Source organism: Anopheles nili, chromosome 2 (genome assembly GCF_943737925.1).
Source record: "Anopheles nili chromosome 2, idAnoNiliSN_F5_01, whole genome shotgun sequence".
Taxonomy (NCBI): Eukaryota; Metazoa; Arthropoda; class Insecta; order Diptera; family Culicidae; genus Anopheles; species Anopheles nili.
The window spans coordinates 61,174,175-61,189,068 of NC_071291.1; the positions used below are offsets into that span (position 1 = coordinate 61,174,175).

Consider the following 14,894-nt stretch of genomic DNA (forward strand, 5'->3'; position numbering starts at 1 on the left):
AACAGCCAACAGCCAATTAAGGAAACAAATGGTACGCCCTGCCGGAAGTTGCGCATATTTGCCACTGCTCGTATATCCGGAGCACTTCCGTTTGGCCGTTTGCTGCAAGTATATGCTGGCAATTACATCTAGCATCCTTTTTGCCCCAAGACCAGATGCCAATTATATTGGCAGGGTAGTTAATTAACCAGCCGCATGACGCAATGAAAATCTCAAAAGAGTTTAGGTCGTACACTTTCCCTGGGCTTAATTACTCGTAGCTGGTGTACGTTCAAGTGCTGTAAAGCCATCTAACAACGCTTGAAGATTGCGTTCCTTCATTTGAAACCTGTTTGAAAATTGAAACCACCCATCGAATCCAGCCACTGCGTGGATTGCAAGTGCTATGTACTTCTCTCGCCTGGTAAATAGCCGCAATAGTTTGCGGAACGTGCCAATGCGTGCAATCCCACCCCCTTTCGGGCTTGGTGGTTCGACCTTCGAACTGCAGCACAAATCGACAATCTGCAAACCCGCCCGGGGCGTTTCGTTTGAACCAGCGTGATGCGCCTCATCTGCAGGAGTGCGGATTGGAATGAAATATTATCTGCATCACCTTCGCACCTGCCCACTGCCACAGGTTCTGGGCTGGTTGTGTGCAGTTGGTGCATGCCTGCCTGCTGACACGCAGGAACCGAAAAGACGCCAGCTAGCAGCTAGCCAAATCAGTGCTGTGTGCTACGGTGGCGTGCGGTTCTGACGAAATTTCGTCCTGCAATAGCGGGTTTTAATTTTAATTAGTTTATGTGTAGAACCCGCCATGCAACAACTCGTTACGAGCACGAAATGATATACTGAAAAAGAAGGTTCCAAAAAAGGGCGCTATAGTCGCATCTTTCAATTTGGTTACGTACTGTAAATTTGGAAATTTAATATTGTTCGAATAGTGCACCAAAGACAAACACGCAACGTCATCGGTGCACGTGCAGCTGGTTGAGTACTGGACCGAGCCTCACGTGGCTGCGATACGACCGAAGATGAGACCGTTCTGACGTCAGTGAAAAATCTGGGGAAAAAAGCATGGCCTACGTGGACGTCTGCACGCTGATTTCCATATGATTTTGGCAATTATCTAGACCGGCTGTGCTTCGAAAAGATCGTCTCATGGCACGTTATGGAAGATGAAGTTCGCTCTCTGTGCTCACAACAAAGCACAAAAACCAATCATTCTAGCTCTAGCTTTTACCGTACCAATACTCATGAACAGAGACTCAACAAACGCGAAACTCTATCTGGTTTTATCCCTAGCAGTGCCTGATCTCTGGAAATTGGGTTAATTATATTTTTCTTATTGAATGTTAGATCCTACTTTCGCCATTACCTTTTTTGTGAAACATTCTAGCTCTCTTTAAGCAGCAAAACACAGTAACAACAAACCAGCTGTTTAATGAAAGCCATGATTAAAAACTGGCAGTGAAGGATAACGGACATCAAATATTCATTCGAAGATGAGCATTTTCAAACGAACTCAGGGGACAACCTTCAACGCCCCCTCTCAAAGGGGTGCGAAATGCAAGTAATTTTAACTTGATTGTTCGCGTTTTTTTTTATTTGCAAATCCCATGTGCATTCAATTTCAAGTGCGTATGGTTTTTGCCATCGTTCAAACCAAAACCAACAAACCGAGATACTGTAGAGCGTGTTTACTCGTCACATTTAACAGCCCTGCAGCGTTTCCGCTCGGTGTGGGATATTTATTAAAACTCATTAATGATATTAACGACACGGCTTGGTTCGCCAGCAGCAACAGCAGCAACAGCAGCACATAAAATCGAGAATCTAATTAAAGCTTAACAACAACCGGCGGACCGATCGTTTACATACCGGGTTTTGGGTGACGATGGCGCTTTAGCGCGAAAAGAAATCTCCCCTGCGGCAGCGAGGAGAAACCCAAAACGCAGCCTAATTAAATTATTTCAATTAAAGTTCCCGAAAAAAATGCCACATTCCTGGCGCGTTGGTTCGCCGATGGGGACGAAACGTTGCGAAGAATCAACAAGCATTGTTTGCACGGAAGGCACCCCAGGATGGCGCGTAAGCTCCTTTCAGCTTGTGTAAATTGTGCCAAGCGTGGAACGAAATGTCCGCATTATCGTCTGCAGCTTACCGGCAGCATGTAAAGCTCATCATTCTGGCCTGACATATTCGGCCCGAGGGTGGAAACGGTCCGCAAACGAATGCCAGCCCACACTTTCAGCAAACGCGCACACCCCCACAGGACAAAGCGACGGTACGAGAAGTGAATGCTTTTCTTCATCGATTTTCATCCCCACGGAGCAACCGGTTGTTGGACTCCGGCCTTCGTCCTGGATCGAATAAACGAAGCATTCTGTACGAGAAAGTCTGCCCACAGCATCCGGTCCCGTGATAGGGCGCGGAGTGTTTTCTACGCATCGGAAGCTGTATTGTTTCGGGGTGCGGGTGTTTACACACTACTAGCCTCTCTTCGCTTCCTTGCCGCTCGCTCTCAGCAAATCGGTAGCCCCGGAAGGACGCTACAATCGCCAAGCCCTTCCTGGGAAGCAACTGCGACTCCCTCGCTATGCGTATGCCTTGGCAACCAACACACAAGCAAAGGCTTCAATCCTGGCAACAACCGTAAACAGGCAGTTGGCACAGCCACGCAGATTGCACATGCTGCGGCACTCAAAGATGTGACGTCATTCGACGAACCCGCAGCAACACACCACCCACCACATTGGGAAGAAAATGCGTATCCTGCGAACACCCACCGCTCAATACATGCAGCCACACTACTCCGTGACGGTCGAATAGGGGAACGATTTGCTCCCAGCTTGCTCCCAGAGACCACCCATCTCGCCGTTGATGAGCTGCGGCGGAAATGTACTCTTCGGAAATGCTCCACCTCCGTTCCCAGGGCCCCACTAACGATGACGCAGTTTAGAGAGCTCAACTCCTTCGTTGTCTTATGCACGTACGATGGCAACACGCAAACAAAAAAAGAAGGGCACATCAGCAGGGGCTGAATAATTGAAGCAATTGTTTATTCAATTGCTGGCCGGAAGTAAAAACGTGCTTAGCATAAGCAAGACCTCCATAAAACAACCTTCACCGCTTAACCCCTTTTGATTTGGATCAACCTGCTATGCAGCATGCAATTTGTTACGAGCGAACCGTGGTGTAGAGATCGAACTTATTTATGGGTTGCGTAATTTTGCTTTATGCTACTTGATTTTTAATTCATTTAAAACAACCGGCAATGAAACTGTAAAGCAGCATACAAATTTAAATTGAAATCATCATACTAAATGAAATTAATGCTATTCTCTGATGAACATTTACATTAAATCAGCAATGATCGGATATTATCGATTTTTTTTCGGATATTTTAAAACCTATCTTGAAGCTAAATCTAGTTGCGATTGTAAACATTATGCTCGCGTTTATTTAATATTATATTTATATGTTTTTTCTTGTGTTCGTTTATTTTTTTTTACTTTTCCTCATTTTCATATAAATTCTCTAGGGATCAACACGAATTTTATTCTTCCCCTGTCCTTGTCCGGTCGATCGATCTTACACATGCTTGTTTGCTCTTCCAGCCCTCATTTACTCAATATATGAGTGTATTCTTTTAGTTGTTCCTTTCTCAGATAAACAAAAATCCCAAACATACAATATCAAGCATTAGCCAAATAATTACTTTATCGAGCTCACACAAGCACTACAATATAAACAGTAACGCCGATGATACGGACAACCGGGAAAATATCCGAAAAAAGGTGACATCATTTCTAGCAAAATTTGGTTTATAACTAAACAAATCGAAAAAATAAAACAACATCACCGCACCACACACTCCTTTCGCTCCGTGCTCGATTGGGAAGGCGGTAACCTTTCATTCTGCCTTATCGGGTATACCACCCATTTGTGCCACTCTTTTGTGTCATCGAGCTGGCGTTTTGCTGAATTAAACGCGAATTTGAGCGGCCTTCATGAGTCAAGCCAACACATAACGGCTCTCGGAAAGAGCAATGACTACCGAAGCGATCCTTTAAATATTCATAATCATCGCTTTTTGGCAATGATCATTAACTACCGTCTCTTATTGGATCGTTCTAGTACAATATTTAAGTATGATCTCCCGTCGTGCTCTCTATGAGAGCATGGTAAAACTTAACAAAACCACGAACAAATCGGACCCAACGAGCCAGCGTCTTTCGACCAAACAATTGTCACCGCTTCTGAATACTAAACATCTTCCTTCAAGCGAACATGTGAACTCTTAACAAATTTCTTGCGTTTTTTTTTTAATTTACTTGAACACACTTCATTCACAAGCAACACACTTGTTCAAAGCGAAAAATAATCTGCAAGCGAGCGCCTAGCACAACGCTAGAAAAGCCCTCAGATCCAAAATAAAACATCCTTCGCTTCGGTTCGGTTCGGTTGCATTCTCTGCAATGCAGCACCCACGTTGAGGATCTCATAACATCGGCCCCACACAAAAATACAAACGAAAGAGGGTGCGTGCAACCGGAATTAATTCCTTTCCAGCTTCTCCACATCACTGTTTGAGATCCGCAACATTCCTTTTAACCCCACACACCCCTAGCGCAACGTTTTAAATACATGAAGAACCAACACAAACATACACACACACGGTTATGCGATTGCTTTTACGTTACGATCACTTTTGTACTGCTTCATCCCATTTGTCACAGAGTACGGCAGTGCAGCAATGCACCATCATATGCATATGTTATGTTATGTTTTGTTCGTTAGCACACAATCCCGACACACTTACTCTCCTCGAACCCTCCTTCTACTGTACTGATCACGGTTAGTTCTCGAGTTTCTCCAAGCCACGAACGATGTCGTCGATGCCGCTGTCCTCCGTCCCGGAGCCGGTCAGATCGGACAGCTCATCCAGACACTTTTGCCGCTTGCGCACGTTCCAGTGCAGACATTCGGCAAGCGAATCGAACCAATCTGCGATCTGATCCTGCGCGCATATGCTTGGCACCGGGTATATGGAGGTTGTAACGTGAAGACTACAACGCAGGGAATCGCATGTTATCGCCAATTTGGCAAAATAATGACGGCGGCACTTACCTGTCACCGTGCAGCAGCTCCTGGCGATTCCGTCCATCAAACGACACCCACGAGCTGTTTCGACTGTCCGGGGAAATTGCAATCTAGAATGAAAATGACATCATGAATTCGCCGTATCACGCAGAATTTCAAGCTGCAGTAACGCACCTTGAGCTCGACGCCTGCTGGCAGTACGATCGGCCGGAAACTGAGCGAATGGGGACAGATGGGCGTGACGAGAATGGCCGGTACGGACGGGTGTATCATCGAGGCACCGGCAGCTGCCGAATAAGCCGTACTGCCGGTCGGTGTAGACACGATCAGTCCGTCACCCTGCACCGAGGTAATGTGCTTCCCATCCAAGAACAGATCAATGTTGCTCAGGTATGACGACAGGCCTCGATCTATGACGACTTCGTTTAACACCTACAATGGAATCGTAAGGAATGTTTTAATATTCGCTTTTGGCCATCGAGCATCCGTTTGACTACCTACCAGGATGTTTGTCGATGGATCCTGAGACGATTTGAAGGTGGAAATCTCCTGTTCCGTTTTGTCCTTGCGCACAATGATACACCGCAGCCGGCTGCGTAACGTGAGCGCTGCGTGACCCTCGAGCACGTTCGTCACCTGCTCCTGGAAGTTGTCGAACTGGAACGGGGTCAGGAAGCCGAGCGACCCCAGATGGAATGCCATTACGGGCGGGACGGACTTCTGGAACAGCAGTGACGCGTACAGCAGTGTCCCATCGCCCCCGAGACAGATGATGAAATCGATCTTATCCGTCAGATCATCGCGCCCGTCCTTGAACGAGATCAGCTTATCCTGCACCTTCGTGAACCGCTTATCGCCGGTCAGCAGCGGATCGTCGAGGATGGCGGCCTCCACCCAAACGACCATGTGCTTCTCGTGGATCAGCCACTCCACGAGCTGAACGAACGGCTGCAGGACCTTCGAATCACGAACCTTCTTAATGACCAGCACCGCCAGCGGTGGTTTGTACCACGTCAACCGTTGGCTGGCCGGATCCTGGATTTGCCTGTGAAAACCAAACGCAACAATGAGTGTCCAATGTTCTCTTGCTATCGTCCTTAGTGTGTACGTACATCACCATCGCCGAGTTTTTCATGATCCGACCGCATGGTCCAAACTGTTGGAACGGTGACGGTGCATTCAAGCTTCGGGTTCGCCTAAAAATAGAGCAATAATTATGAAACGAATGTTAGTAAACGAATCAAACATATGTATAATCGATTATAGCGATATAAGTGAATTAATAAATTGTTTAACACAAGTGCAACATTCGAGCATGAACGTTGATGAGGCCATGTCGTTTACATTTCACAGTTATTCATCCATCAAGTTTTTCTCTACAACATCCGTCGATTGATCCTGTATACAAACAATAGATTGCTTGCCCGCCCCCAATGTGTATGCAATTCAAAGCATTTCATTAGATAAGGCAATGTTTAAGTAGGCAATTGGACTTCCTAGACATTTCCTTCTACATCACACTCGAGACAATAATGCCAATCAAGGACGGGAAGTCAACCGATGCTTGCCATCGAGTTTCAAACACTGCGTTAGATGGCAAGTTACCCCAGTTCAACCCTTATCAAACAGCTTCCCAAGCGAACCCGTATCAGCTGTAGCAACGGCAACTACAGCTCCTTTCCTAGCAACATTGTACGATGACCTTTGCGAAATGATTCAATACTCAATATTTCACTTCTAGCTTGGTCTTTTAACACCACACGAGTGCTTATGGTTTACACGATATATGATCTGTCCAAAAACAATTTTTTTCACATTCTCAAGAAAGAAGGAAACCCATTTTTTAATTATTATCCTGACAAGCTTCATGTTTGCACACGATAATAAAAATATCAGTCACGAGAACGTAACGAAATATTCAATTACAACTTCATAATTGCATGCCACACGTGAAAAGCGGAGAATTAAATCAAAGAAACTTTAATTGAAGTTAATTACTGCCGCCGTACCCTTATCGTTAAAAGCAACCCTGACCAACCACAACCGACTGAACATCCCCACACAGCCAGTCAACCTCCTTCCACCTTCGGTTTACCCCAAAACAGACTTCCTGCTTCCTTTCACACTTCGCACACGCCACCCACCCCGAGGGGTAACCTTCATGCTCCCACCTGCCAAACCAACCCCCAGCGAACCTCTCGCTCCACAGCCGAGCCACCTTCAGGACGGGTCATTACTTTACCTCATCGAAACGATTAGTGAAATTGTCAGGGCGGACAAGTTTTGCAGCCCTACCTATATCTGGCTCTCTTTCACACCATCTGGCTTTTCTGGTTATTTTTTTTTTCGTGCAGTTTCTTTTCGTAAACCCATTCGCCCTCCCGTGAAGCTGAACCGATCATCTCGCCGCGATCTTCCATTCGATCGTTGGCCAAGAATAATGAGTAGGCCCCCCCGTTCGAACACATCCACCCGTCGGTGGTTATGCCGCCATGCCCACGGGTTCTCCTTCTGTTCGATCACCTTCTTCCCAACATCGCCCACGTCACAAAACCCAACGTGGGAGATGGGAGCGAGCGAAATAAAATAAAGCCCCAATCGGACGAAAAGACGCAGCCAATTTCAAGCCAGCGAACGGCGCGCGTTTCCACCCTTTCGATACTTCCAGTGTCGCCCCGTGTGTCCAGTTTTGCGTCATAGCCTTGTAGTGCACCCCTCCTCCCTCGCGCGTTCTTCCACCCTCCACCTTTGAGGTTCTCAGCCCCATCGCTTGACGTAAGAGCAGCACCTTTTCTTGATCTTCGAACGAAAGCCCAAAAAAGGCTCTCTTCGCGGTAACGCGGATCGAAGGTTTCGCGCACGAGCAGCACCTACAGGGGGGCCGGAGTAGCCCTCCGCGGACATATACCCTACCCCACCCACCACGGACCTTTTCGGACGCCACAGGAGCAGCTGATCTTCGTCCGCCGGTATATCATCCTCGGCCGAAGGAGAGCCACCGATCGCACCGTTTATGTTGTTGCTGCTGGTTGCAACTGCTGCAAACGACGAACCATTATGCTGACGATGAACACCCGGCTGTTGATGGCTGCTGTGCGTACAGTGCGTGTGATGGTTCTGGTGATGATGATGCTGGTGCAGCCCAACTGCAGGGTGATTGAAACGCACCAGATCGGCCATAAAATCGTCATTTTCGTGCGTTTCGGCCATGGTTTGTTTGCGCGTTTCGAGGGCGGTGGTGATCGAGGCTATAACACTCGCTATGCGATGCGATCGTACGGGAAACGATCAAGGAAACGAATTATATTTCACGGCTCATTTACTGCGATCGCGAAAGCAACACACAGAGAACGAGCTGATTCAACGGCGGCACACAAAAATACGGCACAAAGTCCGACAACACACTGCCCGAGTGACGAACGGCACTGATATAAACGCCCTAAACGATGGTAAGTTACTGAAGCAACTAAGAAGCAAATCACAGCACTAGGAGCAGTTATCGAAACAACAAACACTATGTATCCCTGCACCACAAATGCACTAAGCATGCATGCACTTTGACACCTCAACACGCGTGTCTCCTCTCGCGACTACTGACACACGATCGTGCGCGCGATCGTTCGAAAACCGTTCGATGAAGGATCAAAAAGTCGCTGCTAGTAATCAGCACACGGTCACACTACCACACAGGTATGGTTTTGGTGAACGCACACACCGCGATCGCGTGTGTGCCCTCTGTATCGCACGCGAGATGATACTGAGGTGTGTGCACGGCCACTACTTTCCAGCGGGCAGGTGTGTCACGGTGCACGAATATCGGCCACACACACGGCCGCTATTTTGCCACTCGATCAGTTCGTCCTTGCTGCATTGCGCGAAACCTTTTTCCTGCGCTCCTGCTGAGAACGATGAAGCTTATTCCGCCAATCGGACGAACAAACCGACATTATGCTTTAAAAAAACCACCACTCACACGCAGCGCAGCGCTGTGTGCAAGTACACTAAAAGAGAAACCTGCACAGTGTAAGGTAAATAAACTTATCATCGCAAACACTCGAGGGCAAGAGAAAGGTGTTCTGAGGGAGGTCCCGATCAAGTAGAGGGCGCCAACTAAAACCGGAGTCTGCAGTCTGAACAAGACAACGGCAGAAAAAAAAAACAAGACTTGCTCAATGAGACGTGCCGTCTGGGAGAACTGCACAAGCCGACGTCCAGCAAGTGGACGGACGGGTCAGTTTTAAAGTGCGCGTGCAGACTGAGACTATGTGTGTGTGTGTGGTAGGCACACCGACAAGGAGCGTACGAACACGATCGATTGGACATAATTTAATCGGATCGTCGACGATCACCACTCGACGATCGTTTTGGGGGCACTGTCAGGGACACCCAGCGACAGGGCACGCGAGATGATGATGCTGCGTCGTAGTACAGGGGTTGTTCGCAGTATAAAAAGTGAACAAACAGCGATGCAGTGTGATGCAGTGTGATCGTAAAACCAGAGGTTTATTAGGGATACGATGGATTTCAAGCTTGGATGGAAACAGAAACCCACTTCGTGGAAGAATTTACCACGTTGTTGCAGGCAAGTGTGTTGGGGGAACAAAAATCTTTAGCTACACAACACAGCTACAGATTAATCGTTAATTGCTGGATTTTCCTTTTGCTGGATATTTTCGTTTAGTACCATTTTGACGCATCATCGCAGTATGATCACATCGTAAAACTGCGGTGAGCTTGAAAACGAAGATTACATTCCCAAAAAAATTCCTTTTTATATTGAACTTACAGACCCATATATTAGAATCAACACAAACACAAATGCAGCTGTACACACAAATCGATAGGGATGCCCTTCGTTGATAAATTAACCCTCTGTTGGGTAGTGAATTAACAAAAACCCCCCACTCAGTCATTAGCAAACCCAGGCACACTTACATTCCATCACACCTCTGGATATAGCACACACAAAAAGTACGTCGGAACCTGACAGTTCTCTCACCGTCTAAATCTGTCAAATCATGCTCTCGTAACCTCCCGAGTAATGCCTCTAAAGCTAATTGGGCCCGACGGAATGACGAAGCAATTTTTTTTAATATTTCTCTGGGGGTGAGCAATCTACAAGAATGTATCATTTATGTCGCGTGCGTCGTTACCTATTTTGCTACGTCGTTACTATTGCAAGGATGATGCTCCGTCCAGCCGAAGCAACACAGAACCGTAAGGTCTGCATACAACAACACAAGCTGCTAGGCAACACTAACCAGAATACACCTTCGGTCTACTATTTGTACCTTCTTGAACACGTTCAGAAGCGCTGCTGCATTTTTGAAATCAGGAAAATCCAGCCTACGCAATAACTCCGCTCCCAGTATTAACCTCAGTAGTTCCACAGATTAGATTTCGCACAGATAGAGCCACGGAAAACCACGAGATCATTGTCCACGTTTCGCAGGAATCTCACTGAATCGGAAACTCCTGCACTTTTGTGTGAACGTGTCATAGGTTAAGCTCATTTTGTACTGGATAACGTTTTCCAAACTAACTATTTCTGTTCTTTACGCAAACTTAAAATGCTTGAAGTGAAAATTTAAAGCAAAACAAAGCTTAAAAGACCAAAGAATTCGCCTGAGGGCACACGGAACTGTAACCTAACTGAACCTCTTATCGGTACGATAAACCGTTCGCTACTAAACCGATAGGCCGTCAAGAAATTGGGATCAAGTCCGAAAAAACTGTCTGTCACTTACAAAAAGTAACCACAACCGTCCAAACTCCACACCTTGGGCGCCCGGTCAATCCATGTCATTATCATTTGCTGCTTTGATCGATAGCTTCCAGAAGCTCGTGGACAAAAATTATCTAACAATGAACAACAGAAAGTACCTCACAGACACTTCATCGCAATGTCCTCAACTGTGGCATACCGGTTCTCGTTGCTTGTGTTTGCCCTCTTTTGAACCAGAATTAATCTATGTGTAAAGGGGTTTCTGCAGGTCACCGAGGGGTGACTGGTCACCTATCGGAACGGCTAGCAGAAGCAAAGTTTACCATATCGTCACACAATAAACAACGGTCCAACTGTGCTATGAGCCACGTATCAGCCATGTAACAAGAACTAAGCAACCGTCATTTTGTTACACTCATCAATACATCGGCACGAAATCAAAAACACCCAACAGCTGAAGAACTTTAAAGCTCAAACCCCCATTCGCATTCATTACGCGAGTAAACTGTTGCAAAATGCGCTGGATGTAACAAACGATCAGTTCGAGCAATGCACAGTTGTGGCACAAACAAACTCCCCAACATAACGCAACACATACGGCGTACTCGTAATGCACATTAGCCCTCCGCTGATGAAGGTTTAAGGTACCTAAAAAGCAAACAAACTCGATCAAAGGTATTAGCTTAAGAGGATCCTGATCACAAAGGCATGCGGTGTTTGCTATTCCCTCCTTTTTGTACTCATTTCCTTCTCCCTTATTGTGAGCTATCTGGTGCTGTGATCTCTAAACCCGTCTTCGAGCAAAAAAAACAACAAATAGAATCGACTTTAACGTCAGGGAAGGAAGTGAGAGGTTTTGTTAGGTGGCGTATTGCGCGCATCCACTTACGGCCATGTGCCGGACCGTCTTCGGCGAGTGTCAGACGAGAAGTAGCCATCGTCGTGCAGGTGATCGTCATCACTCCATTCGACGTGTTTGCCACTGCCGCCATTGCTGCTGCTGCTGATGCTACTGCCTGCCGCCTGGTGCTGATGATGGTAGCTCGATGCTGTTGAGCTGCTGCTGGACATGCTATTGCTACTTCTTATTCTAGGGCGTATCACATGACCATTGAAGTTGTACTGTTGCTGCTGATGCTGCAGTGGATGGATTGGCCGATCCATTGCAATGCTCTTGAGCCCTGAAGAGCCTCCTCTGGCGATCGACGAACTACTGGCACTGAACGTCTGCTCCGGCACGTTGTTGTTCACTATGTCACTAGTTCTTGGGTGTCTAAAATCGGACTCGTTCGTACCGCGTGTGGCAACGTGCGGCATCCAATTGTTTGTGCTGGATCCGGTAGCCTTAAGCTTGGCCGCTTCGCGACCACCGAACATCACTGATGACGCAGTGGGCGTTGATGACGCCACCAACGATGACTGCTCCCGGGTTGGTTCCGTATCACGCGTCCAAACCGAGGAAAGACGGTACTGTACGCGCTCCTCGAGGCGTGACTTGTGAAGCGTTGCGAGATCCACATCGGACAGGTAGGCCATACTGCGAGCAGACGAAACCTGGACGCGAACGAACAGATGTGGCTGGCTTCCCTTTTTGATTGGCCTTTTTGATTCGCTCACTGGTGTTCCTCTTGTTTTCCGCACTCACAACTCATTCCGGGGAATTCGCGGGGCGAATACACACACGCACACACCGTGGTCTTTGGTCATTACAGTGGCATTACAGTGGTCTGCTGGCGTCTGCTGTCTCTATCGATCAACACACACACACACTTCACGCGATCGATCGCCTCCAGGAATGGGGATTGCAAATTAAGGGATGCACGTTCACCCGAAAGCCCGCCCTGTCGTTATTTATAGCCGTTACAGTCGTAAAGTTTCATTAATTCCTCGGGCGTGCTTGCCGCATCAAGGAACGCCGCGGGCACGCGATCGCAGGCTTACTGAAACGGAAATGACAGAGACGCACAGGCGTTAACCACAGGAACCGAACCGCAATCCACACGCGGGCGAACGGAGAGTTTGAAAGGATTCTATTCTCGCGAGAAAGATCCGCTACCAACGGGTTTTGTAGAGGAGACTGACTGGAGTGACTTCTCAACCAGCACGACGATCCACGACTGTCTCGGAACTCTCGTGAACTGATTCCATTAAACCATCAGTGACCAACCGCGTTGCGTTACGTCTCAATGTTGGAGATTACTTATCACCATTGTTGACGGAGGAAGTATCACAAGTACCATACACAGCATCAAACACGCGGCTGATAAGAAGTGACGTGTTTGGTTTCACGACGTCGTTTGTCGTGGGCGCCAATTTCATCCGGTGTACTTCAGTAGCACCTTTGTTTCTGATATTGCTGCACGATGACTTTGTAGAATCGCCGTAGAGCAAACACAACCATCAATCGGTTAATCAAATCACGCGCATTTGCTACTGGAAAACATTCTCCACACACTGTGCGCTTCTTCACCCTAGACAGACAGCAGCTCCGAGATCCAGGATCCTGGATTTCCCGCGACCACAGTACCGACCTTGCGTGTTTCGCAGTTCTGAGTGTTTGTGAGAGCGTGGAACCGGAGGTGTACACGCTCAAGCGGCATGCAACAGCTCTCTGACCCTGGCATACACCTTGACGTGACTCGTCGACGTCGTCACTAGCCCTCTGCGCGTTACGTCAGAGGTAACAGCTTTGGTTAGCATCGCGGCAGGTCGTGATCGTTAGCGGACTTCTTCGAACCAGGTGGGTGCTGTTGTAGATCACCCTTCTCTTCCTATGCTGTCTGTAAGTATCACCCGCGAAAGCATCTAAAATGCGCACGAAAAAGCGCTCTTGTGTGCGCCGAATAGTGCTCGTATTTTTCCGCACAGGGTTTAATCAACTGCGCAAATAAAGCTTCCATGGCCATCGCAGCTATCCGAAGACACCACCGGGCACACCGCAACGTTACGCAAAAATTGCAACCGCTACCGGTTTCATTAACAGCTTTCTGATCAACCCACCGCGCGAAGGTCGGGGCGATTTCGGCATCGCGATCACGGCACAACCGCGCACAATGACCTGTACCGAGCGCGGGGTAGGAAGCGAGCAAGGAAGGAAAGAAGGTGTTCAGGTGGCAAGGAATAGTTGAAGGTCTTCCTTTTGGACGTCGGCATAAGCTTTCCAAAAAAGCGATCGTTTCCCTTTGGCGATGTGCGCAACAAACTCTAATGCGTTAAACCTTGCGTGTCCAAAATGGTTCTACAAACGCCACTCTGGTAGAGGGAAATGACATTCAAAGAACAACCTACGATCAAGATCAAGATCACCCAGAGCCGGCAGGATGTCGGCACGACATTAACGTGTAATCTGCCACAAACAAAACCACGCTGCTGGAAAAAGGTAATCACAATGTAACAGTTCGACGAAGATTACAGACACAAAGAGAGGTCTTGGAAACCTACAAAAAAAAACATTGATAAGAACCCACAAAGAGCTAGTTTGAAAACACACGCTCCAAATTCACCTCTAACGATCCACGATCGAACAACACGGTGCATCGCACGATCGAAGGTTGTTCGAGAGCTTGCAGGCAGCTTTCCACCGATGTTCAGAGGGCGTGTTAGTGGTAGCGCCATACATTCGCGGCTGGATGCTCCACTGAGCCTTCGCCAAGGGCAAACCGTGCATGTGTTACGTAACAGATCGCGATGGCCGAAAGGTGGCGGTGGCGAGAAGTCGAAGTCAACATCAAACACAATCTCACCCTCGTGCACACCATTATCAGCACCGAAGGGTGTGCTAAAGGTGTTACAAACAGCATCATCAACTGCTGCTCTGGGTCTACACGAAGCGCCCATTTTGCTTGATGCCATCAACCACAAACCAATAGAAGGTACACCCTTCTCTACAGCAGTGAACACCTGCGGACGGTGGATTGCCAGCAAACGAACCTTGCCAAACCGACCAACGGAACGGAACGTACCGAAAGATTCTATTAGCCTCCACCGGTCGGGCTCAAGGATGGTTGGGATCGAACGGTACGGTGACGGGGGAGTTGGATGATCGGATGATCTTGATGACGATCAATCAACACGCTGGAAG

The 14,894-nt window shown here is 47.8% G+C and overlaps 1 protein-coding gene across 1 annotated transcript; it reads right to left on the bottom strand.

Annotated features, from left to right (window-relative positions):
- Positions 1 to 3,673: 3,673 nt before the first annotated feature.
- Positions 3,674 to 12,349, bottom strand: LOC128721641 (NAD kinase-like). The gene is made up of 6 exons (XM_053815413.1): positions 11,703 to 12,349; positions 6,201 to 6,284; positions 5,590 to 6,133; positions 5,263 to 5,520; positions 5,116 to 5,198; positions 3,674 to 5,054 (listed from the first exon to the last, which is right to left on the bottom strand). The coding sequence occupies exons 1-6, from the start codon at positions 12,347 to 12,349 to the stop codon at positions 4,844 to 4,846; spliced, it is 1,827 nt and encodes a 608-aa protein (XP_053671388.1). The 3' UTR covers positions 3,674 to 4,843.
- Positions 12,350 to 14,894: the final 2,545 nt, after the last annotated feature.

What these genes read in the sequence shown, in the direction of transcription:
- LOC128721641 (XM_053815413.1), bottom strand. Translation starts at nt 12,349, where the DNA reads ATGGCCTACCTGTCCGATGTGGATCTCGCAACGCTTCACAAGTCACGC. An exon ending in ATCCATCGACAAACATCCTG is followed by an intron (nt 5,521 to 5,589) that starts GTAGGTAGTCAA and finishes ATTCCATTGTAG; the next exon opens with GTGTTAAACGAAGTCGTCAT. An exon ending in GAGCTGCTGCACGGTGACAG is followed by an intron (nt 5,055 to 5,115) that starts GTAAGTGCCGCC and finishes CCTGCGTTGTAG; the next exon opens with TCTTCACGTTACAACCTCCA.